This window comes from Belonocnema kinseyi, chromosome 10, assembly GCF_010883055.1.
Source record: "Belonocnema kinseyi isolate 2016_QV_RU_SX_M_011 chromosome 10, B_treatae_v1, whole genome shotgun sequence".
Taxonomy (NCBI): domain Eukaryota; kingdom Metazoa; phylum Arthropoda; class Insecta; order Hymenoptera; family Cynipidae; genus Belonocnema; species Belonocnema kinseyi.
This window is the reverse complement of record NC_046666.1, coordinates 99,432,046-99,459,739: the sequence shown is the minus strand read 5'-3', so window position 1 is coordinate 99,459,739 and position 27,694 is coordinate 99,432,046. Positions and strand designations below refer to the sequence as shown.

The window sequence follows — 27,694 nt, the reverse complement described above, 5'->3', positions numbered from 1 at the left end:
ATTTATCGATACATATATACTAGTATAACTAGTATAACAGGAACTGCGCGGGGTCTGTGGTTGTCACTCAGGCGTTTGGATTTTCTTTTTCGAAAATCTCATTGCCTTAAATGGTCGACATTTAGGCAATCGTCCAATATTATTTAATTTCTTTTTTTGTTTGTTTTTTTTCTATTTTCTACGACTTTTGCATGACCCTGTTCGGCTCTTGACGTGTACTCCGTTTCTTCTCGCTATATACTTGCTACAACGTGTTTATCAGGCAATTTCGTACCTCTTCAGGAATGGGCCAAAGCTCCTTGCTAAGTGGATGTCTCGATCCTGCCAGTAAGGAGCAGGTAGCTAACCCATCACTGTGCCCCTATCATTGCTGCGGCCCTGCCGCTTGCAAACGCCGAGGATATTCACCGTGCGATCTTACAAGTTCAGAGGCAAGCGGCCGCAGGAACAGATGAGAAACTTTTTCAAGGCATTAGAAAGTGTAATACGGATCAGGTCACTCAAATAAAGACGGAAGGCCAGCACACTGAAATTGAAGGTCAACTCACTTGAAGCTTCCCTGAAGTACCTGGAGCCAGCTGCGCTCCAAACAACGCTTAAGATCTAAGAGGTTATCTATGAAGCCGAAGAAGGATCTTTCATTGGTCCTGAAATTTGTTGCTAAAAAACTTCATGCTTCCTTCAGTAAAGATGGCCCTCTAAATGTTTATCGCATTCGTAAATCCCCGACATCTAACCCACTGCAGAGGAAAAAAGTACGAGAATTTTCTACGATCAATCTTGGCTCAAGGCGGAATCTTTCTATGATTGATGAACATACATGCTATGAACACCTAATGACGTACGATGGGGAAAAAATATTACCATATACAGATGTAAATAATAAAATCGGCGCTCTGACTAACAAACGTAATATAATATATTTAATTGATTTCGAATCTTTGTATCAAGAAATATACCATTTAAATTAAATAATTCATAAATGCTAGGTTAAAATATAATAGTTTTTTTGGAACCAAGAAATATTTCGATAAATGAAAGGGATGTTATGTAACTTATACAGATATTTATTTCATATGTGTACGGATAGGTGCGAGTATTCTAGTAAAATATTTAATTACACTGCCGTCCCGCTATAAAAGTTCCTGTTATACATGACAAGGTGGTCCAAGGGAGCGAGAGAGATGTGCAATTATTAGAAATGAAAATGTATCTTTCTCATGATATTTGGCTGAATTTATATGTTACAAACAATAAATAAAATTTTTAACACAACAAAATTAAGTGGTAACTGTGATATTATATACAAATTTGAAATTCGATTTGTAATCAATGAGATTATAATGAGATTACAATGAGATCAGTGAAAGTTTTGCTTGGACGTCTACTTAGCAGGAATAATGCATGAAAACTGATGCCTTTTGTTAATCCGATAACATATAAATTCATCCAACTATCATGAGGACAATACATGTTTCATTTGTAAGAATTGCACTAGATCCATATATTAAATTACAAATTTGATTAATTTGTCCGAATATTGTAAGAACACGTTTCGTTTTTTAAATCATAATACAAGTTTTAATATTTTGTCCAATTATTTTAAGGACAGCACATGCTTTAATTTATTAATTTTTAAAGTTGTTAAAACATTACCAACGACATTTAAGACTGTACTGAACCAATTTTGTAATAATTACCTGATTTAAACTACATTTGTAATCATGAACTTAGAGCCAAAATTACCCACTCAGTGGGCCAATTGACAACTGAGTATTATAATTATTAGTACAAAAAATATTAAAAAGAAAATATAATTCATTCTCACCATTCAGTCGCATCATATAGGACCACATAATTATTTATTTCCATTAAAAAACATTTTTTGGTTACAAAAGAAATATTTATTTTACCTTAATAAATGCTTATTTCAATTAACAAATCATATATTTGATAAAAAAAAATTAATTAGACCGAGTTATAGTTATTTGTAATTAATAATTATCTTATTGAACTCGCGTCATATTTCACATTAAGGAATTCACTCTTTATATCAGATACCTACATCTTACAGCAGCTTACACTGAACGGGACACCTCGCCAAAAAGTGTGCATATTGCACAGCCGTAGAATGGTATTCATACTTACGTTTTTCAACACTACCTTGTCATTCTCCGATATGTACACTTCTTCAAGTTTTACATAACATATTTAGAAATTTTACAAGTATTTTTAATAAAAATAGAATTTAGGGTAATTAATATATCACATTCATCTTCTGAGTAATGTAATTCAGATTGATACATTTTAAAATAAGGATCGACACACGAATCCGCATTCCAATTTGTACAATCATACTGAGGTTTGCATCTTTTGTGGTTTATACTGTAAACGACGCACCATCTACTTCGGTTTTCCCTTCCTGTACATAAACCGAAGGAAAATGTCTGTCTGTTAGTCTCAATGGATGATTATTGCCTGTTCGACGTTGATGATTTGCACGTTGATTATATTTTTCTAGTATTTCTCAAATCAATCGCAACTGAAATTTTGCCATGGATATGGGTTCTTTCATTTTGTGTTTGCGAAGGCAATAAGCTTTAAACACGCAAATACCCATTTCAGAGACTTTCATGTAGAGTTTACAGTACTTATATCCATGTCAGCCTCATCCACTGTACACACTGAGTTATTATAGCCCAATGCGCATACAGGTTTTTGGATAACTCTATTTTCTCTGTGCGTGACTACTGTTTCAAATTCTTCGGTATGCGTGGGAGAAAGCATGTATACTTCTTTTATAGCTACCTACTTCATGACTAATAAATTCTTGGATAAACGAGAGGTTGCCTTGCCTCTTTTAATCTTTTATCAGTCCTTAGTTTTCCTTTCCGCGTTTTCCTTACAGTCGCCCACAAATTTGTACAATTACTATGTAGTTAATTAAATAAAGCTGGACTCGAAAACCAATTATCGACAGAAAGGGTATGGCCCTTTCCTAGATAGGGCATAAGTGCTTCAACTATTTTTTTTATTATTACACCATTAAGCCATTCTCATGTTAAGAATTCTCGTGTTATTTAAGTAATATGTTCGTTCCGCAACACTGCTCCGACCTAGGTTGCTGATCAATCTCTCTAGCAATCACCCCAAGTGAAATTCCTCACAAAGTCGTCATGTGAGGTTCCCCACTTGCCTCCATTAGTATCCAAGGTCTTTTGTTTCAGGCGTCATTCACTTTACTGTCACTCTTTTTTATTAACTATTTACCGCCATACTTTTCTGTCCTGGCATGCTTCTCTAGATTCTTTTCCGTCCGTGCATTTTTATGTAGACTCTCGTGCTTCTGTGGCTTCTTATGTCTCTTCTCACTAGCGTCTCATTCACACATTCTAACCATTCTTCCCACGGTCTGCCTCTGGGCACGCTGCCATTTACTTTACCTTGATACACTTGCGCAAAATATATAATGATACACTTGATACGCGTGCGCAAAAATCTCATGTCAATTGAGTTAAGTTTACCCTTATCTTTATCTTGATATGTCCATGTCTCGATACTGTATAGTACGGGAGGTACAAATATAGAATTATGTATTGCCATTTTAGCTTTATTTGATATATTTTTACTTCTGATTAGGGGCCCTGCTCTACCAATTACCTTCTTACCTTCGTTTGTGCGTCTATGTAATTCCTCATCTTTCTTTCTGTCCCTAGTAAATAAGCTACCAAAATATACGAATTTATCAATTTGTTCAATTCTCTCATCATTTAATACAATGTTGCATATTGTTTTCTCACGCTTTTTTTCTAACACCATAGCTTTTGTTTTATTTGCGTTAATTTTGAGGTCAGCGCTTTTCATGCTTGCATTTAGTTTATTCAACATTCTTTGCAAGTCTTCGATTGATTCTGCCATAAACACTTTATCATCTGCGAGCGCTCACCCACGTACCCTTGCCGTTTCGAAATCCACACTTTTTTCGTAGAAAAGAGCCATTCTTAAACACTTGTCCATCAATAATATAAATAACTATAGAGACGTAACGCATCCTTGTCTAACTCCTTGAATAATATCGAAACAGGCACTCAATGTTCCATTTACTTTTCGATTGGCTTTGCTAGCCGTATATATTGTTTTTATAGCTTGTACGAGCCATCCATTGACTTTGTACTCTTTCAGGACTTCCCAAAGTTTACTTCTATCTGCCTTGTCAAAAGCTTTTTCTAGGTCATCAAATGCACAGAAAACTTTTTTTCCTGCTCTCAAACTTTTATCTATGATTTGCCTTAAGCTAAATATTTGATCTGTACATGACCTTTCTGGCATAAAATCACTTTAACTATTGCTCCCGATTTTCTAATACAGTCCAACTCCGATAACTTTCCAACTTAGTAATTTGTAGGTAATGTCAGGTATCACGCTGGTGCTCGTAACGAAAGCATTAAGCATTTCTTTATATGCGAAACAAAATATGTCTTTAAACTGAATAAATATTTCTTCGGCCATATTATTCTCGTCTACCATTTCTTTAAGTGAAAGAAATTGTCTTTGATTCTAATAATTTGTTTTTCAATATTGGAATCGCACTTTACTTATTAAATTAGTGGAACTTTACATTTTTTATATATTATATTCGATAACCTATGATTGAGACCTTACGAAGTGAACATTTTACAACCACATATAATCTGTTTACACATTTTTAGCAAGGAGACGGAGCTCCGATTGTCAGAAAGGGGACATGCGCAAATCATATACGAGACATAGAGCATTTACTGAAAGGAGCACATATTACAATAAATGCACGATCGGAAGAAGAAGTGGAGGTCGACCTAATAATGGAAAAACTAGCGCGAGCTACAGGATCTGCTTATAAGTTTAATGAACCACGCGGAGAAAACGGTGGAGGACATGCTGCCCCCGTTGGTACAACATATCGCAGGTAAGCTGATAAAATAAAGAATTTATTTGATAATTTATCAATTATTCAAGTTTTAATGCATTTTTAGAGTGATTCCGGCACAAGAAATAAATGCAAGTGAACGTGATAAATTTTGGCAAAAGGAAGAAATTGAAGAAAAGCAACGGTTGGAGCAGGAACGCGCACGAAGTGAACAAAGCCGTCAAAAGCTAGAACAAGAAATTAGGATGCGAGAGGAGAAAGAGAGTCAGATTAGAGAACAAAAGGTAAAATTACTGAATTTAAAATGTCTCCCGAAATCACATAATTTTAAAGTAAATAATCGGGTAAATAATTCTTCTACTGTAAAAACCGATCTTGACTTGCAGGGAATATTCAAATTGTTATATCTATTTGACATCCAACACTTGGCCTCAAGTTATCCGACTTTTTTTGCTTAGACAAAGTGCGTCTCATGGACTTCTTCGTTCTTCACACTAGTTCACTGCTTACTTTGAATTTTAATATATTGAAACAATCCAAATAAACATTCCAAACGTTCAAATTGCTACATTAAATACATTAAATACTAGAAATTCAAACGAATTCAAAGAATTCAAAGAATTTTTCTAAAGAGTTAAAGATAAATTCCAAAAACTGCAAGGGAATTCAGGTGCATTTAAAAGAATTCGATAAAGTTTGAATGCAGAAATGCATACAAATTGGTGGTATCTTTAATATGTGTTTCAGGCGTTACCATGAATGAATGGTGAGGAGACCCAACCCTAATACATTTGCGGCGAAAAAGTATGAAAACTTCTCTAAATAGTTGGGGGAGGGGGGGGGTCAAGTAAAAATTGGTAAAATCCACAAACTAGTAGCTAGCCTGCGGATACGAGAAAAAATCTTCGGATATTCATGGATTTTCGTTAAAAATCTTCTAACTATCTGACTAAATCTAACTAAATCTGACTAACTCGATGTGAAAATTCAAAAACTGTTTATCATTTTCTTTTTGCCAGTCATTGCAAAAGAATTACAAATGATTGGGGAAAAAATATCAGGGAACTCACAAGCTGGCCCGACAAATCTGGGAACTGGTAACTAATATTTGTGTAGGAATGTTGCTGCTCAGGGCGAGCACACTCCTTTGTTAGATATATATTAGAAGTTTTGTACAGGTGATTCAATAACTTTCGCACTGAAACACGATTGCATATGAACTCTCTGAAGCTCTTTATTTAATATGATAAGCACTCGGAGCACTTAATACAGGGCGCACTTGCTGGTCGCTCATGCGTGCGCTTTAGTTGGCAGCATATGGGAGAGAAGAAGACACTTCGCTCACAGCGCTGTTCCGTCACTTCGGTCAATTGACAAAGTTACTTCTTATACTCCCTCTCTTTGTCGAATGTCACTGTACTATTTTTCTTCTGAATATGTACATATAAATGAACTTTATAATAATTTTAAGAAGAAAAAAATCTAATTAGCAAAAGAAGTGTTTAACCAGTAAGTACAAGAGTAAATCTAGAATGCAGTTAAATGACATATCTTTATTGATAAATATATATTTACTTAATTAGGTTGCTTTCGTTTTCCTGGCCGTAGGGTCCGTTCATCATTATTGTGTAAACATAAAATCATAAAACGAATCATTTCCGTTAACTATTATTTATTGGATATTCACAGAACATTCACTTTGTTCTTGTCGACACATTATTTTATCAAATCATCATGATATTCTGACGTGGGTTTTCTAGCTCCCGTTCCTTCCTGAATTTTAGATTCCTCTGGATATTTTCAAAACTCTAGTCAAATGTTTTGTGTTTATGGCTCCTATCCATTTCAGTGCAGGTTCTCGCAGACCTGTTGTCGCACCATATGATTACAGGAAACAGAATTCGACCAGTTATGTACCTGATTGATTTGTTCAGCGATATCAACCCTTTACATGCATCACTCATTGCCAGGTATTCTACCTGACAGGTGGTCAGTGTTGTGCACGATTGCTTGTGGATTCTCCAAGCGGTAACATAACCAAATAACTGTATGATGTGTTCGCCAGTAGATGCCGAGTTTTTACAAACTCTGAAGCTCAAGCTTCCAGATGCTCAGAAGTAGACGTGAAGCTTATAGGGAATTTGGTTATCCTGCGCTGGTGCACTCCAAGAGCACTCCGGCATGCACCGAAGCAAATTCGACTACGGTCGAACGCGTTCCGGTTACTTTAAAGAACGGAGTCCTAGTACCTGAGAATCGATTCTTTGGAACAAGTTCCGAGCGGTCGGTTCTCGGTTCCAGAACCGAGTCTCCAAACGGTTCTTCGGTTCTCTCCTCCCACCAAACTTCTATCCGGCAGCACAGTGCCAAAGACTTGCGAGTTGCGAGGTCGCGAACAATATGACTTCACTGCAGGCAGTATCAAGTCCACGCATGCGCATTTTGATGCGCACTAATAGGTATTTCACGTAGTGAAGTCAGTTGGTAAGATGTCTACCCATCGAGGGCCAAGCTTTTATATTAATTGCATGCGAAGAAACTTTTTTTTTAACAAAAGATATATTGTTTAATAATAAAATATTAATTTTATAAATGAAAATAAGAATAGTATTCCTTTAGCGATATAATTTTTATGAAAATTAGTCTTTTAATTTGCAAAATTAAGTTGCATACTAACCCAACGAATAGAGCTGAATTTCCGGTCTCTTATGAATAATTGTTTTATATTAAAAAATTAATTATATATATTTTATATTAAATTTGTATATAAATTATATTAACCAATTGAATCTAGAGTAACAATAGCTCCAACAAAAATTTTTTAGTGAATACTTAATCTTTTAATTCCAAAAAATGGCTTTTTTCATGCTCAGCCGAACACTGCGCATGCTTGTCCGATTACATAAATATGAAATCAAAACTCGAAATCGACCATACGGTAGTTGGTACGGTTATACGATAAGGGTATCGATCTATAAATTATCGAAGAACTTCAAAAGTGTTAGCTACGAAACAGGCTTTCTGGGAAACATATGAACCAGTTGGTATTTTTTTCGTCAGCAGAACGAAAATTTTGGATGTGTTAAGATGCGTAAATTTTAGGGTTAAAATTGTAAATACGGTAAATACATGTAACCACTGATGTAGCAGACGGGTTTATTAATAAAATGATTTAAAATAATAAAAATTTAATCTTATTATTTATTAATTTAATTTTTCATAGTAATTTAATTATTCTTTATTTAATTAATTTTATTATGATCATTTAATTAATGTAATAATTATTATTTAATTCTTATCATGCAATTAATTTAATTATTATTCAATTATTTTAAATATGTGCGGGATTTTTGGCAGATGTGCAGTAAAAAGGGGTGTGGGGAACCGGTGGAACCGGACCGAGTCCTGATAAGAACCGGCTGTCGAGAACCGGAATCGAGTAACACATTGAGAACCGGTTCTGGTCCAAAAACTTCGATCCCTAGATATACCATGGCAGAGTAATAATCGAATTCGTATAACCTGCTCAGGTTCAGGTTAATGCATGCTGCTTATTCTAGGTACAAATTCTACTGTAGTCGAAATACATACCTCAATCCGACGCGACGGTTTGACGTATTTTTTCGAATTCAATGTTGTTCTGTAGAAATTGTTTGCATTCTATGGCATTTCATTGTGGGTCGTTATGCATTTTTAATGTACATTTTGCAGGCTCGTCTTCAAAATTGTTTAGATAAGAATAACACGCATACAATTTTTCTGCGTATTCTTTCATCTGGCCCATATTTTATATGAAAAAAAAAACACAAATCAGTTTTGCAACTCTTTTTGAATCTGGATTGTAATAGTTATTGAAACTTTAAAAATTTTTTTTCTCATTGTGGTATTGTTAAAAGACCCACGAAAATTTTTGTCTTTTCATTTTAAATCAAAAATTGTTTAATTGAAGGAAAAAATACGAATTTTCAAGAAGATTTTCCGCCAAGAAAGAAAAAAATTCCATCCAGAATGTAGCATTTTCAAACAAGAAGATAAATTTTTTACTATAAAATATGAACTTTCTACAAAGACGTTGAATTTTCAAGACAAAAGGACGAATTGTTTATAAAAATCAGTTAAATTTACAATATCAATAGTAATTGATATTTCAACGAAAAATATTTCAATTTAATTAAAGCGCTATTGATTTGAATTAAAGCATACTAATTGATAGCAAAATAGTTGAATCCGTAACCGAAAGAGTATGATTTCTAACCAAAAAGTTTCATTCATACGAAAAATTTATGTACTACCAAAATAGGCAAATTTCCTGCAAAAGACATATATTTTTAATCAAGTTGTTGAATTTTCAACCAAGATGAATAATTTTCAACCCAAAGCCGATTTTTTTACTAAATAGTTCATTTTTGAGTTTCAAAGAGATCACGTTTTAACCAACAATGGGATACTTTAATTTTTCGTAGAAAATCAACGATTTTCAAATTACAAAATTGAATTTTAACAAAAAGATTGATTTTTCGAAACCACAATATTATTTTTCAAGAAAAAAATTAATTTTCGACTAAGTAGATGAATTTTTAAAGCTAAAAGGCGATTATTTTACACACTAGTTTAATTTTCAACCTGAAAATATTAAGTTTCAACAGTAAGTTAATTTTCCGCCAAATAGTCGAATTTTCGAGAAGAAAACTTAACTATTACTTCAAACAGAGGAAGTTTAGGCAAAGTAGTTTCATTTTCAATCGGGTATAAATTTTCAGGAAAATTTAATTTTAGAGATAAATTTACAAGAAAGTAATTTAACCTGATGAATTTTCAATAAATACACAACAATTTATATTTTAACCAACAGATATTTTAATTTTGAAAAAAACGCTATTGAATTTAACCGAAAAATACCAGTATTCAACAAAATAGGTGAATCCTCAACCGAGACCGATTAATTCTCAACAAAATAGTTGCATTTTTAACCAATAAATTTATATTCTCCCAAAAGAGACGAGACATCGAACAAAATTATGCAAAATGCATTCATTTTTTATCAAATAGATGAGTTTTCAATCAAGAACATTAATTTTTAACCAATAAAGAAGATGTTTCAACTAAATAGTTACATTTGTAGCCTGAAAATTATCACTTTAAAAAAGAAATTGAATAGTTAAATATTTATTGAAAGGCAATAATTCCCTATGAGAACAGCGAATTTCTCACAAAACATTCAAATTTTTGACACGGAACTATGAATTTTTAAGGGAAAAAAATTAATTTCCGACCACATAGTTCAAGTCTCCAAGCAAAAAGACTACGGTTGTATAAAACAGTTGAATTCCCGTTTCAAAATATGACTTTGCAACAACAAAATTTATTCACAACTAAGAGTTCTATTTTCAACTAATATTACACGAATCCTTAGCCAAAAAATAAATTTTTCATAAAATACTTTAACTTTCAAGCAGGAAGTTGAATTTTCAACCTTAAAGATAAATTTTCAAGAAAAAATATAACACTTGATATTTTAGTCAAACAAGTTTTTGATTAAAAGATAAACACAAATTAATTTAACCAAAAATGTCGAATTATCAACACAAATACATGAATCCTCAAGGAAAACATATTAATTCTCAACGAAACAGTTCAATTTTCAACTGTTTGGTTGTTTCAACTGAAGTTTTCAACAGAAGAATTATTCATCATTAAGGTAGTAGGTCAGCATACATTAATTGTTGCTCCCCCCTCCTCGCCCACATATACACGATTCTTAATGCAATTTCTGCGCAACCATCAAAATTCACATATTCACGTGCTTTCACTTTTTTTGTATGAATGTGAACACTATAATTGAGAAATATAAATAAAGAGTAATCAGTCGCTTAATTATAATCTATTTGACAATTTCCTTTAAAAAATCACAATTACCTACTCATAACCATTTTCATGAATCGCCCTTCACCATAGTCGAATGTTCGATTTGCGACACTGCTCTATCGCGGTTCATTTCAGGTATTCGGTTTAGCCATACTCTACCTGCTCCTTACCTGGGTAACTTTCGACTAGGGTTCCGGAATTTACGGCGAGAATCGTTTCTCAATTATTCAATTCTCGATTCCCTTACTTTAAAAAAGGCCCGCCATTATTTAAAATTTAATTTTCATACATTAATTTCAAGTTAGATTAAGAATGAACTAATATCATAATAAGTAAATATAATATATACATATAGATTTTTTTTTTAAATATAATACGATTCCCTTACTTTTGAAAAAGCCCACCATTATTTAAAATTTAATTTTAATGCATTAATTTCAAGTCAGATTAACATTTAACTAATATGATAATAAATATATAAAAAATAATAATGAAATATGACATATTTATAATTTGCCTACTATAAAATAATAGTTATTATAAATAATTTGGTGACGAACGAATAAATAATGATGCATTTTCAAGTTTTAATGTTAGTCTTTATTTTTACTATTTTTTTTATTTTTACGGTTCCCGTCACTGGGAACAGTAGATAGTTTCTATCAATATCAATATCTATATATTCTAATCTAACTATATATAACTGTAGATATATTTCTAATATAAATATAACTATATTTCTAATCCGCAAAAAAATGTCCATATTAGAAAGGAATGATTAATGTAGTGAAGGCGTTTTTCGGCTTTTTTTATATTCTTTATTTCAATACTGCCGACATGTTTCGAGTCGGATCAGAGTCTTTTTCAAGGCGAGTTCTTATATTTAATTAAAGGTAATTAGAAAGAACATTTTTCCTTTTCGTTGTAAATTGTATAGCTGTCAAGATTTTAAAATTGAAGCACCATAACCTTAAAGTGTTGCATTAAAAAAATTTTTGTATCGCAGGAGATCAATGCTAGAGAATTATTATATAAGCTACATCTTTTATTTTACGATTTTAACACTTTTAAATGTAGCTTATATAATAATTCTCTAGAATCTATCTGCTACGAGACAAACATTTTTTTTTAAATGCTAAACTTTAAGGTTATGGTGCTCCAATTTTAAAATCTTGACAACTATACAATTCACAACGAAAAGGGAAAAATGTTCTTTCTAATTTCCCTCAATTAAATATATAAACTCGCCTTAAAAAATACTCGGATCCGTGTAGAAACATGTTGGCACTGAGGTCACGGTCAGGGCCGTAACCTCAACTTTGGCATCCGAAGCTACTGCGCTTGTGCTAGCAATGCGTAAGAGGAACACGGCGCGCCTTATTATTGCCATTGTAACGGGTTGTCGCGCCGTGTTCCTCTTAAGCGTCCTAGCACGAGCGCAATACGTCTAACATTGGAGACAGATATTAGAGAATCGACGTAGAATCGAGACTCGAGAATCGATTCTGCCTTCGATTCCACCGGGGGGAATCCATTCCAAAAAGTCGAGTCTCGAGCGCAAGGAATCGATTCCTTCGAAGAATTGGACTCGACTCCGGGATCTCTACTTTCGACGGTGTAGCTTTGGAAATTGAAACGGCGTGAAATCAAAAAACGAGCTTCAAAATGACATTTAAAACGCAATTATGTACCGATTGTAGATTTTTTAAAAGAGAAATTCAGGTCTAAATTTTTTAGAAAATGGTGTAATCAATTTTTTATTTTCTTGTTCATTTAATTTTTATATTCATGCAAACAGTGAACAAACTGTCGATTTTTTAAAACTTGTAGAGGTTTTTGTTACAAAAAAATTTAATTAACAGATAATCATCGTTTGGTTGATATAAGACGATTGGAATTAAGGGCTAATTGTTATTAATTAATTTTTTAACCAAATTTACATCGTAGACATGTAATATTTGTTATTTTATGAATAAATTATATGAATAATTACACATTTTGGGTTCTTTTAAGTGAAAAGAAATCGTTTTTTTTTTTGACTTTTCTAAAATGATATCGCCAATGTTGTTTTACTTAGAAACATTTGCCATGCTTTAATATATGTTCATTTTATAAAAAATTCACATATAAGGCGTTTGTGAATAAAGAGAAGTAGATTTTGTTCTGATCTTGTTGAAATTTTATCATCAATGTTGTTCTATACACAAATGTTGCCAAGTATCGCTAATCAAAACAAATTGTGTAAAGAAATGTACATTGCAGATATTTATATGGCGAAAAAAATCGTTTTTTCTTTATTATTTTTTAACCTATATTGACAATGAATTTTCTAGATAAAATTTGGTATGCCTCGCTATTCGTTCGTTTTAAAAACAAATTAGGTTAGCAAATGCACATTTTAGGCGTTATTGGGAGTTATATTGGTATACTTGTGTTTTCAAGCATAATTTATTTCCCTTTTGTTTTAAATTGCCTCCTAAATAATTAATAAAAAACAAGAGACTTAAAAAGGACAAGAAAATCTCTTTTGTATTATTAGCTCACTAAAAATAACATAGATTTTCAAAATTTTGTCTCAACATTTTTCGTATCTGTCACCTTCTGCGAGAATAATTAGAAACATCGATTGTACGGAATAATAAATTCTCTTTTTCACAACAGTTTTGTAATCCGCCAATTTAAATGTACAAATGTATGAACACTGTTTCCGATTTATGAAGTCATCAGTAAAAAATTTCGTTGTTTTGAACATTAAAAAAAAAACATGTAAACTTGCAACTTCAAGTTGCCTGATAAAAATGGACTTGGTCACCAATTAAAAATTTAATATCGAAAATAATGATTCTTTAAATTAAACGGACTTAAAAAAGTATTTAATTTGAACACATTCTGAAAATGCAGAGTATATGAATACTGTTTATTTTTTAAAAGTAACAACATTTTTTAACAAGTTGCATTACTTTCTGATATATGATTTTAATTATCTTCAAGTAACATAATTTTTTTCATGAAAAATAAAGGAGTCTATAAGTTTCGCGGAAATTTCTGTAAAATGAATATTTTGAATGAAAAATAATTACATTTTGCTAATGTGTTCAAAAATAAAGACGATATGCAATGATGCGGGTAGTGTTTTTGGTCGCGGCCTACCTGCTCATCTTAGCCCCTCCACTCCAACAGTGGGAGACTGTAACCCATATGTGTGCTTGCACTGCCGACATATCAGCCGCAGCATGGGACCAGAAGCCAGCCCCTTCGGGCCTCGATCAGGGAGTGCGTGGTGGCTGCAGAGGTCGGAATCTGCAGTGCCCCGGGCGAGTTCCAGTCGGTCCGTGTTTTCCGGGACTGGTTAAACGAAAGCTGGGCGCCAGGGAACTGGGGTAGGAGTTAGGCCCGAGGGTATACCCGTTCCCAGCTATTTCGGTCCGCCCCTCCACGCACGATGCACTGGTGAGAATCATTTATGGCGAATACAATCAAACAAAAGAGCAAAAAGACGACGCATCTGAGCCGGCGGCGCTGCTCAATAAGAAGATTGAGACTTCCGAACCCGCAGCATCACCAGGCCAGGACAAAAAGAGGGCTTAAACGCTATAAGAAAGAGGTTCGAAGAAGAGGAAATTTCGATTAGACATAATTGAAAAAATGTTAGATTGGACGATCGAAATGTCAAATGCGGCTGATAGCCAGCAAAACTTTAGTACCACGATAAAGAAAGGGATTAATTATATGAAGGATTGATCCAACAATTGCAGACGAAATGGAATGACCAATAAAAGGAGATCGACAACTTCTGCTGTCTGACTGGCCAAGTCTGGTCAGATGTCCATGTTAACAGTTCGGGCACCACAAAGACACCAATGGTATCAACCAAAAGAAGTGCAAGTAGCTCTGCTGCAAAATCATGCCGCCACTCCGATTGTCAAACGGAAGCGAGGCGAAGAATCGTCAAGAGAGTGGGCAACTGTCGTAATCAGAAAGACGTAAAATGTTGAACAGAGAATGAAAGACTTAACTCCTCAGAAGAGAGAGGAAAGAAGCTCGAAACAAGGTGGCCCTAAACCAGGAAAGGAGCACAGAATTCAGCAACGTAGGCGGAGTAAAAGAGAACGTCTTGATGTGGTGTTAATAAAACCTGCAACGGGACAGACATACGCGGGCGTGCTGAAGGATATAAGGCAGAAAATCAAGCCTGAGGACATGGGAATGGATATCTGTTCCATCTGTCATACGCGTGGGGCGATATACTGATGGAGCTTTGCAAAGGCACGAAGGATACGCAAGCCTTTGCCAATACTATAAAGACGTCAGTGGAAGACATAAGGGCAGTCAGGAGCATGGTACCCAGAATGTCCCTGGATTTCATGGACCTTGACAGCATCACAACTAAGGAAGATGTGGAGGAACCCTTGAGCCGTGACCTTTAGGGTAACACTGGAGACTTAAGGTCACCATTTCCAAGGCAAATAAATGGGCACAAGTGATGGCTATCGTTGATATCAACGAGAAAGAGCCCAAGAAACTTCTTGATGTCAGACGAATGAAAGTTGGGTGGATTTATAGCAGAATCCGAGAGAGGAGTCGAGTGCTTCGCTGTTTTCAGTGCCTCGGATTCGGTCATCATTCCCGTGACTGCAAAGGACCTGACCGCACTGCCATGTGCTACAAATGTAGCAAAAGTGGACACGAGGCAGCCACCTGCGGAGAGGAGCTGCACTGCATCCTGTGCTCGGAACTAAGAGGAAGTACAAAGCTCTCGAGTCATATGCTTGTCTCACGGAAGTGCATATTTGCTGATACTCAGCGAGCAGTATCAGGACAGGATGCACTACGTGGTTATCGGACAAGTTGGGCACAGCGGCGATATGGGTGACGAACACAAACAAGGTGTCTGTGGAAACTCACGGGGCAGGTGAAGGATACGTCTGGGTTAACAGTGCAAAGATCACTTTTGTGAGCTTCTACCTCATCCCAAATGAACCCATCAAAGACTTCCATACGAAAACCGATAACGTCGAAGAGATGCTGCAAGACACCGAAGATGAGATAGTGATCGCTGGAGACTTTAACGCAAAAGCTCTAGAGTGGTGTATGGTGTATATGGACTTTAGGGACAAAAAAGTGATGGGAATGGCTGCGAGAAGAGGACTCGTCGTTCTGAATACGAGAGAGACCACCTGTCGACGCCCGGGGCAGAGAGCAACCATCCTTGACATACCTCTGGTGACAGAAAATCTTGGCAGATAGGCCCAAAATTGGAGTCATGGAGGACTACACATGAAGTGACCATTTGTACATAAACTTCCGTACAGAAAAGTCCCTACAACAAGAAAGGCATAAGGCGTCCAAACAACATCATAAATGGAATGCCGCAAAAATGGACAAGAAACAGATGACTTCAACGGTTATCAGCGGGCAAGATGCAGTAACTTTGACGGCTCAAGAAGACGATGCAGCTGATACTTTAAGCATGTGACGCTTCTATGCCGTGAAAAAGACGACGCTACAATCAACCAAAGTGGGGTAAATCAATTTAAAAAGCAAGATTCTTGGATGGCAGACCATTAAGGATGAAGTGGACAAAGACCCCTGGTATTTCGGCTACAAGATTGTAACTCGCAAGCTTGGAAGACTTACCTCAGTAGGACTGCGTGATGCCAAGAGAATGGCAAATATTGTGGATACGCTTTTCTCCACACACCAACTACGGGAAGAAAAAGATGTGTGCGCAATATCGCGCGAAATTCCGCTCTTCACCGAGATGGAGCTTGTAAAAGCAGCAAGATCGCTGCAAAACAAAAAAGCACCAGGCCCGGGTGGCATCCCAGTGGAGGCTATTAAACCTTAATGCGCCTTAGGGGTCGTGGGCGACCATAATTTGTTTTCGCGCGAGTATACCAAAGTCCCCTTTGGGAATTTGAATTCTGTGGGGCGCTCCAGCGTTAGTTGAACATTTCTTTTTCCAATCTATACCGTTGGAAAGTGGCTGTGTAGATTATTTGAGCTTCGGCATTTGTTGGAAGCAGCCGTCGTCTCGCTGGGGGTTTCCATGACCCCGCATGTAGCTTGATGATTTTTTCAGAAGAATTCTTGCATTTTTATTTTCGAAAATTATTGTGTATTCTGTTGAAAAGTGGTGTAAGTGTTGCAAAAAAGTGTACAGATTTTTTTTCAAGCGCTCGTTCCTAATATATCCCGAGAAAAGAAAGAAGTGCTGCATGTGTAGTAGAAAAGAAGATAACAAGGCCCAAGAGGCTTTTTATTCGTGCAACCGCCCGGTGTGTCCAAAGCATCAGGTTTTCATGTGCGGAAATTGTGTTAGTGGAGAATAGGGCTTTCATTATTCATTATTTTTTCATTTGTGATTATTTTGCAACGATTATTCTTCAAAAATAAAAATATTATATGAGAAAATAATGAAATAATGATTAAAAATCGTTCCTTCCACTTTTCATGAAATGGCTCACGTCAGATTCCCAAATAAATACCTTTTTTCTGAGATTCTGAGTTGAATTAAAATAACGGATACGATCTTTGCAGGCCGCAATTTTCCGGCTGGGGTCGCCCACGACCCCACATGGCGCCTCGTTAAATTATTAGATATGATGGCGCTATAAGGGTTAAAGCAATTGTACACGTAAGCTCCGGGATCAAGCTAAACATGTACAACAGCTGCCTCAAGAATGGTACATTCCCGTAACAGTGGAAGCGTCAAAAGCTCGTACTAATAGAAAAGGTAAAAGGCAAACCAACCTCACCGTCATGTTGCAGGCCCCTGTGTCTGCTGGACGCGGCGGGGTAGCTACTGAAGAGACTTTTGAAACCCCAACTACAGTCGGCTATACAGGTGGCTGGAGATTTATACAGCAGTTAGTATGGTTTCCGGAAAGGGATGTCCACGGTAGATGCAGTGTCACAAGTAGTGAACACTGCTCTGGAGAAACGACAAGTAGTTCGCTACTCCCGAAAAGTCATGGTACTCGTTCTACTTGACGTTAAAAACGCCCTTCAATCCGGCTAAATGGAGTGACATGGTACATACACTGAAGCACAACTTCAACTTACCGGAGTACCTTATCCAGATAGTGCTTTACGAAACGAGCGAAGGATCCTGCCAGAAAACTATTACGGCGGGCGCTGCCCAAGGATCTATCCTAGGTCCAGGCTTATGGAATGTGTCTTATAACAGGATCCTACGAATTGAGATGCCGGAAGACACGAAGCGCGTGGGCTGCGCAGATGACATAGCAGCGACCATGGCGGCTCGCGACCTCGAACAAGCTCAATGGAAGCTGAACGAGGTCATGAGACGGTTCCAACGATGGATGACCGACCATGTATTGAGCCTAGCTACCCAGAAAACTGAGTCACGGCGAACCCTACCAACTAATTGCCAATATAGGAGGTGCAAAGCCGAGTAGGAGCAACTTTCTAATGTTGGTGACGCACTCCATTTTATTATATGATGCCGAAGTTTGGGCGGATGCTCTTAAAGTGGAGAAATATCGAAAACGAATGTCAGACGTACAGAAGAGAGGAGCGCAGAGGGTGGCATGTGCCTATCGCACTGTCCCGGAATCAGTGACATTGGCAATTGCAGGAGACATTATCATTGACCTGCTTGCAGTAGAATGCAAGGCCGTATACTCGAGGAAAACCGAGTGCGGGAAATTTGAAGCCAAACAAGAAGTCAGGGAACAAACGATGCATCAGTGGCAGACAAGGTGCAGTGGAGAGACCAGAAGCAAGTGGACCTTCAGTCTTATACGAGACGTAAATGGGTGGGTAAGCCGCGTAGCCGGGTTGTGAGGTTCATTAAGAACACATATCCAGTTATGCAGAAAAAGTTGAAAATGCATTAGTTTATTTAGTAGAAAATTCGTCTGTTGACAATTCAACAGAATATATGAATTTTTACCCAATTGCCTAGAAGAATATTATACTAGAAAAGATATATTTTCAACTAAAAATGAAATAGTGGAATTTTCAGATTAGAAAATTCGTTTTCAACAAAATAATTTATTTTTAAAACAAAGTAAATGGAATCTTGGAATTTGTGGATTAACAATTAATATATTTAAATTAATACAATAACTATGCAATGTTCTTATAATAAATACAACATAATAAATTATCATTTTTTCAATTTATTATTATTATGTTTTTAAACATTTTTAAACGAAGGAACATGTCATTTTTTTTAAACGTGTAAAAAAGCGGACCTTTTTAGGACTAAAAAATATTATTCATAATATTCCATGTGTTTCTTTAATTTTATTTTTAATTTCAGTTTTTTTTGTTGAAAAGTAATTTTTTAATCGGAAAATTCCACTATTCCATGTACCTTGGTTTCAAAAAAAAATATTTTGTTGAAAACTAATTTTGTAATCTGAAAATTTCACTAATGCATTTACCTTGGTTTAAAAATGAACTATTTTGTTGAAAACGAATTTTTTAATCTGAAAGTTCCACTAATCTTAGATAAAAATCTTTTTCAAATTAATATTATGTATTTATCGTATCGCTGTTAAGGAAAAGTTACACGAAAAAATAATATCAGTTATTATTAAACTTTCAATAAAAAATAAAAAATGTAATTAATTTTAAATAATTAATAATTCTTATTCTAAATCTTTCGTTATATATATTTATGTGTGTGTGTCGTGTGTGTGTGTAATGAAATTCATGTAAAATAATAATAATATTCATATTAAATAGCTCTAAAATATAGAATATATTGAATTTGAAGATCACCCTCTAATTACACAGGCCCACAAAAAAGTAGTCAGCACGATATAACTGACTAGGTTACTCTTATGGATTTTCAGCTGCTGAATCCAAATCTGGCGTTAGAATTCCTCCTACACGTTTCAGTTTTCCCCTAAATGCAGAAAATATGGGAAAACCAAGGGATATTCTGGATATTATTTTGATAATGCCAGTGTAGGGAACAATAAACGTAGTTGTGTCATATTCTTATGTGTTGGGACTCGTAAAGACCAAATTCATCCACAAAAATTCCCTAGTGTGCTTACCGTTTCCCCTAACTAGGATAAATCTAAAGAAATTAAAGGTCTTGCGCATGTTAACCTGACTTATAAAGCATAAAGTTAAAAAATGCTATTTTCTCTGCAGTTTTGCGCTCTCAATCTAAATTTGATCACGAAATTTTTCGAGCTCTTACTATTTTCTCCCTAGATGCAAAAAAGTAGGGAAACACCTAGGGATTTTCTGTTCATCCAGTTCATACGAAAATTTGCCTGCAAGAAACAAGTGACTAGGCGAACCTTACGGCTTTTGACACGCTGAATCCAAATCTAGCCTCAGGATTTCTCGTACACGCCTCAGTTTTCCCCTAGATGCAGAAAATAGGCAAAAACCTAGGGATATTCTGGACGTTATTTCTCTTTCGATTCAAAATTTAAAGAAAAGTCTAGGAAATTTCTGGTCACACGGGCCCGCAAAAAAAAGTTGCACTGGAAATGTGACTGATTTCGCACGCAAAACTGTAAAGAATATTAGTTTCTTATTTTTATCCGTGTAAATCTATATAATCTGAGAAAGGCCTTTAATTTCCCTAGAATTACTTAAGCTAGAGGAAATAGAAGCCGAGTCACTTGTATCGTGCAGACAAATATTGTGTATGGACTGTGTGACTAGAAAATCCCCAAGCTTTTCCCTACTTTTTGCATCTAGGGCAAAAACTGAGACGTGTAGAACAAATTCTGAGGCCATATTCGGATTCATCGTCTCAAAATTCATAAGAGTAGCCTAGACACTTGTCTCGTGCAGACAAATTTTTTGTATGGCCTATGTGACTAGAAAATCCACAAGCTTTTCCCTACTTTTTGCATCTAGGGGAAAACTGAGACATGTAGGACATGTAGACATGTTTCAGACAAATTTTTGTGTGGGCCTGTGTTATTATATAAACACTTATCTTCAAAAACATAATAATAATAAATTAGGCTTTCGTTTCCAGTACCAATCGCGATTGTTGGAGATTTTTGTGGCGCTAACTTTTTGGCTGTGGTGAAGGGAAAGAGGGAGTTTGAGTGGAGAAAGGGCAGATGGCGTGATGGTGAGAAGAATAAAGATAGGAAGAGAGAGGGTGACCATCGTTTGTGTGTACAGAGAGGAGTTGAAGAGGAAGGTTGGAGGGTATTAAGAGAATGGGTGGAAGAAAGGAATGAAGAACTGGTCTTGATAGGAGGAGACTTAAATGCGTGGACAGGAAAATTGGGGGGGGGTGGGGGCACATGGGATGAAGAGAGCGAAATTTTTCGAAGAAATTCCAAGCACAGCGAGATATATCCGGAGGGTAAAACTCTTTGGAACATGTTAGGAGAGGAAGGGTGGTTTATCTGCAATGGAAATATAAGAGGAGATGAAGAAGGGGAAGTGACGTTTATGGGTAAAAGTAAGACGGTGATAGTTACATTCTAGCAGAAGAAGGAATAAGGAAGAGAATGGATAAAGTGGAAGTAGGTAATGAAATAGGCTCAGAACACTTCCTGCTAATAGCGACATTGAAATATCAAGATGGAAGCGGCGTAGCGAAAAAAGGATTAGAGGATTGGAAGGGGAAAACGTGGACATGCGCCTTGAAAGGAGAAAAGAATTAACAGAAAGGATAAAAGAAGAGGTAAGGCCAAGGGAAGAGGAGGCAGGAATGAAGAGGGGATGGTGCGATGCAGAATGTAAGGAGAGTAAAAACAGAATGAAAGAAAATTTAAAAAAGTGAAGAAAAGGGGAGATAGGGAAACAGGAATATAATAGGAGAAAGAGAGAACATACAAGATTGTTAAGTGATAAAATGCAGTTAGAGAAAAGTAGGTATATGGAAGAGATGGAACAGGCGATCAGGGAAGGCAAGGGATGTGAGGTGGTCAATAGGGAACGAGGGGGAAGGAACTACATCAATGAGGAAATCGAGATGGATGAGTGAACCCTGTACTTTAAGCCTCGAGGGATTGTGTGTAAGCGTGTGGGTGTGTAGGGGCGATCGAGTGTGGTCTTGCCATTTTTAAGTGTGATTGTGGTGTGTGCGGAAGGTACAATCTAGTGTGCGTGTTCGTGGTGTGTGTCGTTGGTACGGAGGCGAGAAACATTTAGTGGTTAAAATAAGGAGATGTATCAGCGTATAATCGGTGCGGAGGACGTCATGTGCGCGTAGTCCGTAGCAGAGGTCTAGAAGCTACCCCTGGGTCGTACCCTGGAAACAAAATGAGAGGGACCTGGGTTACGGGCGTATACGGATTGTCGATAATGCGCTGAGGTGTTGCGGAGGTAACCGCGAGCCCAGGCCACCTCCCCCACGGTCGGATCATGTCAGATACAGGAGAGGAAGCTACCTTGGTCCCGATTCCCCCGGAGGCGGGAGATCGTACGAAGGTCACCCTCATTAGGTAGGGCACGAGTACCGCAGGTAGGTGGCCACAGGGGCACCTGTTGACCACCGTTCAAGTCGGCTACGAGGAACGGGAGTTGCGGGTGTTTTTCCGCAGACAGGCCTGTCAGGATCGCCTGATGCCGACGTACCCTGGCCTCGATGGGTGGCCACAGGGGCACCTGTTTACCACTGGAGTCAGGAAGGGTTGTCTGGTTGTCTACTGGGAGTGTAGGACGGCCAGAGGAGCTGCACCGAGTGAGAGATCCCCAAGGCTACTCGGTTCACCGCAACAGGCGAATTGTCGTTTCTGCGTCGCGCGGCCAGCCATATTTCCCGTGCATGCGCGTCGCAACGGCGCACGAGCTGGTGGTGTTTTAAGAAGAGAAGGACAAAAGTAGAATATGAATGGAAGATGTACGGGGAGAAAGTGGAACAGGTCGAGTAATTTAGTTATCTGGGCTTCTGGTTTGAGTCGAAAGGCCGGGTTGAACCACAGTTAAGGAGAAGAATGGAATGTGCGACTAAAGTCATGGGGCAGGTATGGGGTATAGGGAAGAGAAAGTTAAAGGATGACTGGAAGGTGATTCTGGATTTTTGAAGCGTTAGTGTGGTCAGTCCTAAGTTACGGAGTGGAGATCTGGGAATGGAAGGAGCACAAGGGGGTGGAAAGTGTGCAGGAGAGTTTCTTGAGATGGGTAAGGGCAGTGAACTGGAACTCTCCAGAATATATGTTGAAGGAAGAATAAGGTAGAGATAGAATGGTTATTAGACAAATGAAGAGTACATCGAACTTTGAAGAGAAGCTAAAAAGGGGGAGGGAAGCAGGATAGCACATGCTTTTCTACGGCAAGTAGTAAACGAAGAGAATAGGGGTAACAGAAGGATCAAGGTGGGAGTAAGAGATACAACAGAGGAAGAGAGAGTGCGATTTAAGAGCAGATGTCAAACTATAGCAAGGGTTAGATAATGAACTGATAGCTAAAGAGGGGGATGAAAGATGGAAAAATCGTAGGATCTAAGTATAACAGGTGGTATAAGGTAGTAAACACTGAAGGACGGCCAGAATACTTAAGAAAGTTAAAAAAGGCGAGGAAATGGAACCACCTGATACGTTTTAGGATGGGAGAAGGAATGAGAGAGTGCAGGTACTCGATGGATGAAGAGGTGAGAGTGTTGATGGCAGGATAAGGTGGATCTTGGATGGAAGTGAACAAGGGTCAAGCTGGATGATGAGACTGGAAGAAATAAGAGAAAGTAAGGGACATGTAGTAGGGAAAGGCCAGACGCGTACTCCTATACAAGGAGAGTAAAATAAAGAAGTAAAGAAAACGTGAATTCATGTTAACGGAAATGGTAAGAGGAAACGGAAGCCCAGGAAACTATAGTTAGCAAATCTGTTTTTGTTTCTTTTTCTGGCCAAAGAGGCCCTCAAACCCGTAAAAGGGAGAGAATAAATACATACATACATAAATACATAATAAATTAAAATAATTAGGTATAACTTATTAAGTTGTAGTCATTATATTAACATTGTATAGTTGAAAAAATCATTAAAAGCAATGCCTACTTAAATAATTAATTTTAAACTGGAATGGGAAATTAAACAAAGAATGAATTTTACAACTTAATAGTCGAACTACTTTGTTAAAAATGAATTATTTTGTTGAAAACAAAACGTTTCGTCTGAAAATTCCAGGATTCCGTTTGCTTTGGTTTAAAAATGAATTATTTTGTTAAAAACTAATTTTTTAATCTGAAAATTCCACTATTCCATTTTTGGTTGAGAATATATCTTTTCAAGTATAATATTCTTTTAGGCATTTGGGTAAAAATTCATATATTCTGTTGAATTGTCAACAGACGAATTTTCTACCAAATATGATTGATTACAAAACTATAAAATTTTTATATTTGCTATCTTATGCTTCAAAAGGACCCCCGCTGGCAAGGCTTTACACAGCCCTATCGCTCAGTCAGAGACGTGCCTAAATATGAAAATTGGGTTTGCTCAACATTTGATTGCAATAAAATCTTTTCTTTTTCGAAAAAAGAGAACAGCTGGTTTTTCCCAAACATAAAAGAATAAAATGAACGTTCACCAAAAAGAAGGCCGCCATATGCTTGCCCGACTCGCATCCTTTTACCTGCCAAGTAAACACCGACCATTGTTATCACTCACCTACCTTCACTACGCATATTTGCGTCTGATTAGAGGCGGGCATACCTTACATCTTGAAATTAGTATATATTGTACTTATAATCCCGTTGTATGCAATTTTCAATGTATCAATTTGCAATTCGTCCAGAAGCATTGTCTATAGATTTAAAATTATTTAACTATTGATACTTTTAATGTGAAATAAAATAATTTTACCATCTAAAGATTCTAAAGAAATTCAGTTTGACACACAGAATTTCAAATTTATAAAATGTACACGCTACTAATTTAAAAATTAACTTAAGTTACTACCTTAAATATTATTCACATTTTTAACGTTTTTAATTTAAACTTAAATTCAAAACACTTTCATTCAAGATTCTTGCATATTGAAATAGACTAAAATTTCAAATAATTTAATATAGTAAATATTATAAAATAAAAATATATCAACTATAGTAGTCTAGCATAGCCTTGATAACTTAGGCTTCAAATATGTTTGAATTTGCGATAATCCCTTTGATAAAAATATTTATCATCTTGCTCAGTTTACATTACAAAAAATGCTAATGATAAAATTTTAACAATTAGAAAAGTACTTTAAAAAAGTTGCGTATTTTTTTCGCTTTATTTCAAAGAGATAAACTATTTAATTTACTTCTGCTTTTTGTTGACCAAAATTCAGTAGAAAAAAATTCAAAGGGCCAGGAATCAAAACTAGGAATACGTCGAATTCTTAACATTTTTATTTTGGTATTTCATGAGATTATATTTATTTGTCGCACAAGCGACAAACTACAAAGTTTGCACATTTTTTTGAGCATGTGTGAACTTGTTTGGCATAGAAATGCACTAGAAAAAAAATCGATAACAACCAGCAATCGAAATTAGAATTACAGAAAATGTTTACAATTTGGAATTTAGTATGTAATACTTATTTACAATCTTTTTACCAGAGTATATTTGTGCTTAAAAGTTGTTCCACAGATGCCTATGAAAGTTATAAAACTACAAGTAAAAAAAAATGTTATTTTCAGAATAATGTTTTTTCAGAAAAATGTTTAAACTACAAGTTATAAAGATAATTTTATTTAATGCCACAGAATGGCATTTTTTTAAATTTGCTGCAGGGATTAATTAAACATTATTCATCTCTAAGGGAATAATAATGTATACGAGTCCGCAAGAAATTTAAAAGTCTTTCTTTACATTTAAGCCTGCAAAAAAAAATTGAAACTCAGGAAAATTTTTAAACTCTGCAAACAAGAAATTTTTGAACAATTTTCTTCGAGCGCGAGTAACAAAGCTCCATGTCTGTCAATTCTAAAAACATGTTTATATTTGCACTTAAATTAATTTTCAAAATAATTATAATAATTATTTTCATATATATTATGATTAATTATTTGGCGAATTTTTTCAAACTAATTCATTTTTAATTAAATTTTTGAAACTAATTAATTATGATAATAATACTCATTTAATTTTTAGTTGAATATTAAATTTAATTTAAATTAATTTGGTAAAAAATTTAATTATTCAAATTAAATTAATATACTATTATTAATTATTTAATTAATTTGTTATTCATATAGTAAAGATTTTGAAATAAAATTTTTGCGAGTCGTATAATTCAGCAATCAACGCCAGTCCAGGGGGCAGCGCATATCGAAAAATTTGCCCAGGCTCGAGTTTCACATAGTGCGCCAGAGTAGATTCGGAGTAGCGCCAAGCACATTGCCCCAGAGCAGAGCAAAGCATGAAAATGCACCGGCGCAGAGTAAGGGCAGATAACCGAATACGCTATTATATTCAGATCAGTTGTTCCTCTTGTATCTCTGAATATTTCTTTTACATCATTAAAGTCATCGTCAGTAGGTTATAATTGTTTTCTTGCTAGATATCTGACAACATACGGTATATCTGGCAGTGTACCATTTGTTAGGTACATCAAACTTCCAATAGCCTCTCTATAAGGTACGTTCTTAATTTTCTCAATCGACTAACCATAGGGGTACTTTGAGGCATACACTCTTTCATGTTAACTTTCTCTAAGACTTTTTCTGTATAGGCAGCCTGACGTATTATAATATTTCTTTTTTTATCTGTTCCTCTGCATTTTCATTCCAAGAAAGTTTCTTGGTTCTCCTATATCTTTCATTTAAAAGACTCAAATGCCTCCTAATTTGATTAAGCTTCTCGGGATCATTGCTAGCAATTAATATGTCATCTACGTATAGTATGATCACTGATAAAGTCGGCATCAAAAGTACGCAACCCTCACTTTGATCGCTCGCAAACCGTCAAAAAAAATTGCAGAAAATTATAGCCAGGTATATGTGAAAGCTTAAATTCTTCCGAATTAAGCGATATGTATATTGTTCTTTTAAACTTTTTACGATAACGCTGATGTAAAACGTGCAGAAAAACAAAGCTTTGGAGGCACTTTTTTAGGCCTCGACATTCGAGGCATCACAAGACGAGCTTCACGTATTAAAACACTCTACTCTCTTTCATGGACTCAAACTCTTCTTTTATAGCTTGTTTCCACAGATCCTTATACTCTGCATCTTTTAAGACCCGAATGAAAGTTTAAATCTAGTTTTCCTTTAAGTACGTGACAATCTGCACTCGACAGAATCCATAAAAATTTATTATTTGTTTACAGCATCTAATTTAGCTTCCTTCCTAGGACGTCTGCAGCTTTCGCCAGGCCATCTTAAGCTTTTTGAAACTCAAGTATATTGCTGTCAAATTACTTTTCCCTCTCTTTAGGGCCTTCAGCCTGGATCTGGGGTTTTCCGATTATAAAGTAATAACCCTCGAAATGAATCATTGATTGGAATTTCTATTCCTACCACATCACTTAAGTCGTGTTTCACCAATTATTTACTGAGATCCTTAACATTACTTCAATAATCTAAGGAGTGTTCAAAAACACTCAATTAACGTATAAATTGAGTAAAGTAGAACCGCAACGTAAACAGCATCCATTGAAACCCCATGAAATTGGATCTTTTTGAACTGATGCTAGGAGAATATGTCCCAGCTCATCTTTATTTATTTTCTCAATCTCTGAAACTTTTATATAACGAGAAAAGCTGATATGATTAATTTTCTTTGCTTTATGCCTCATAACAGGACCATTATTTTGTTTGATTTGATCAACAAAATTTTTTTTTTAACTTGGAATTTTGTTTGTCCTCTTTCGAACTTTGATCTACCTCTTTTTCTTTGTTTAATTTTGTTTAACTCTGAACTGAATCAAAATTTTGATTACACAGGCCCACAAAAAAAACAAAAGTGTCTGTGCAATTGACCAGACCTATATATTCTTATGTATTTTTCGACGCTGAATCCGAATTTGCAATAA

The 27,694-nt window shown here is 35.8% G+C and overlaps 1 protein-coding gene across 2 annotated transcripts in view; it reads left to right on the top strand.

The window, feature by feature from the left end:
- LOC117182141 (drebrin-like protein) overlaps positions 1-27,694 on the top strand; it is a 100,397-nt gene that overhangs the window by 40,947 nt on the left and 31,756 nt on the right. For both annotated transcript variants that reach the window (XM_033375191.1, XM_033375190.1), the window contains exons 3-4: positions 4,710-4,945; positions 5,013-5,190. In XM_033375191.1, the coding sequence (XP_033231082.1) occupies positions 4,710-4,945; positions 5,013-5,190 (414 nt within the window). The remainder of the gene's footprint in view (positions 1-4,709; positions 4,946-5,012; positions 5,191-27,694) is intronic.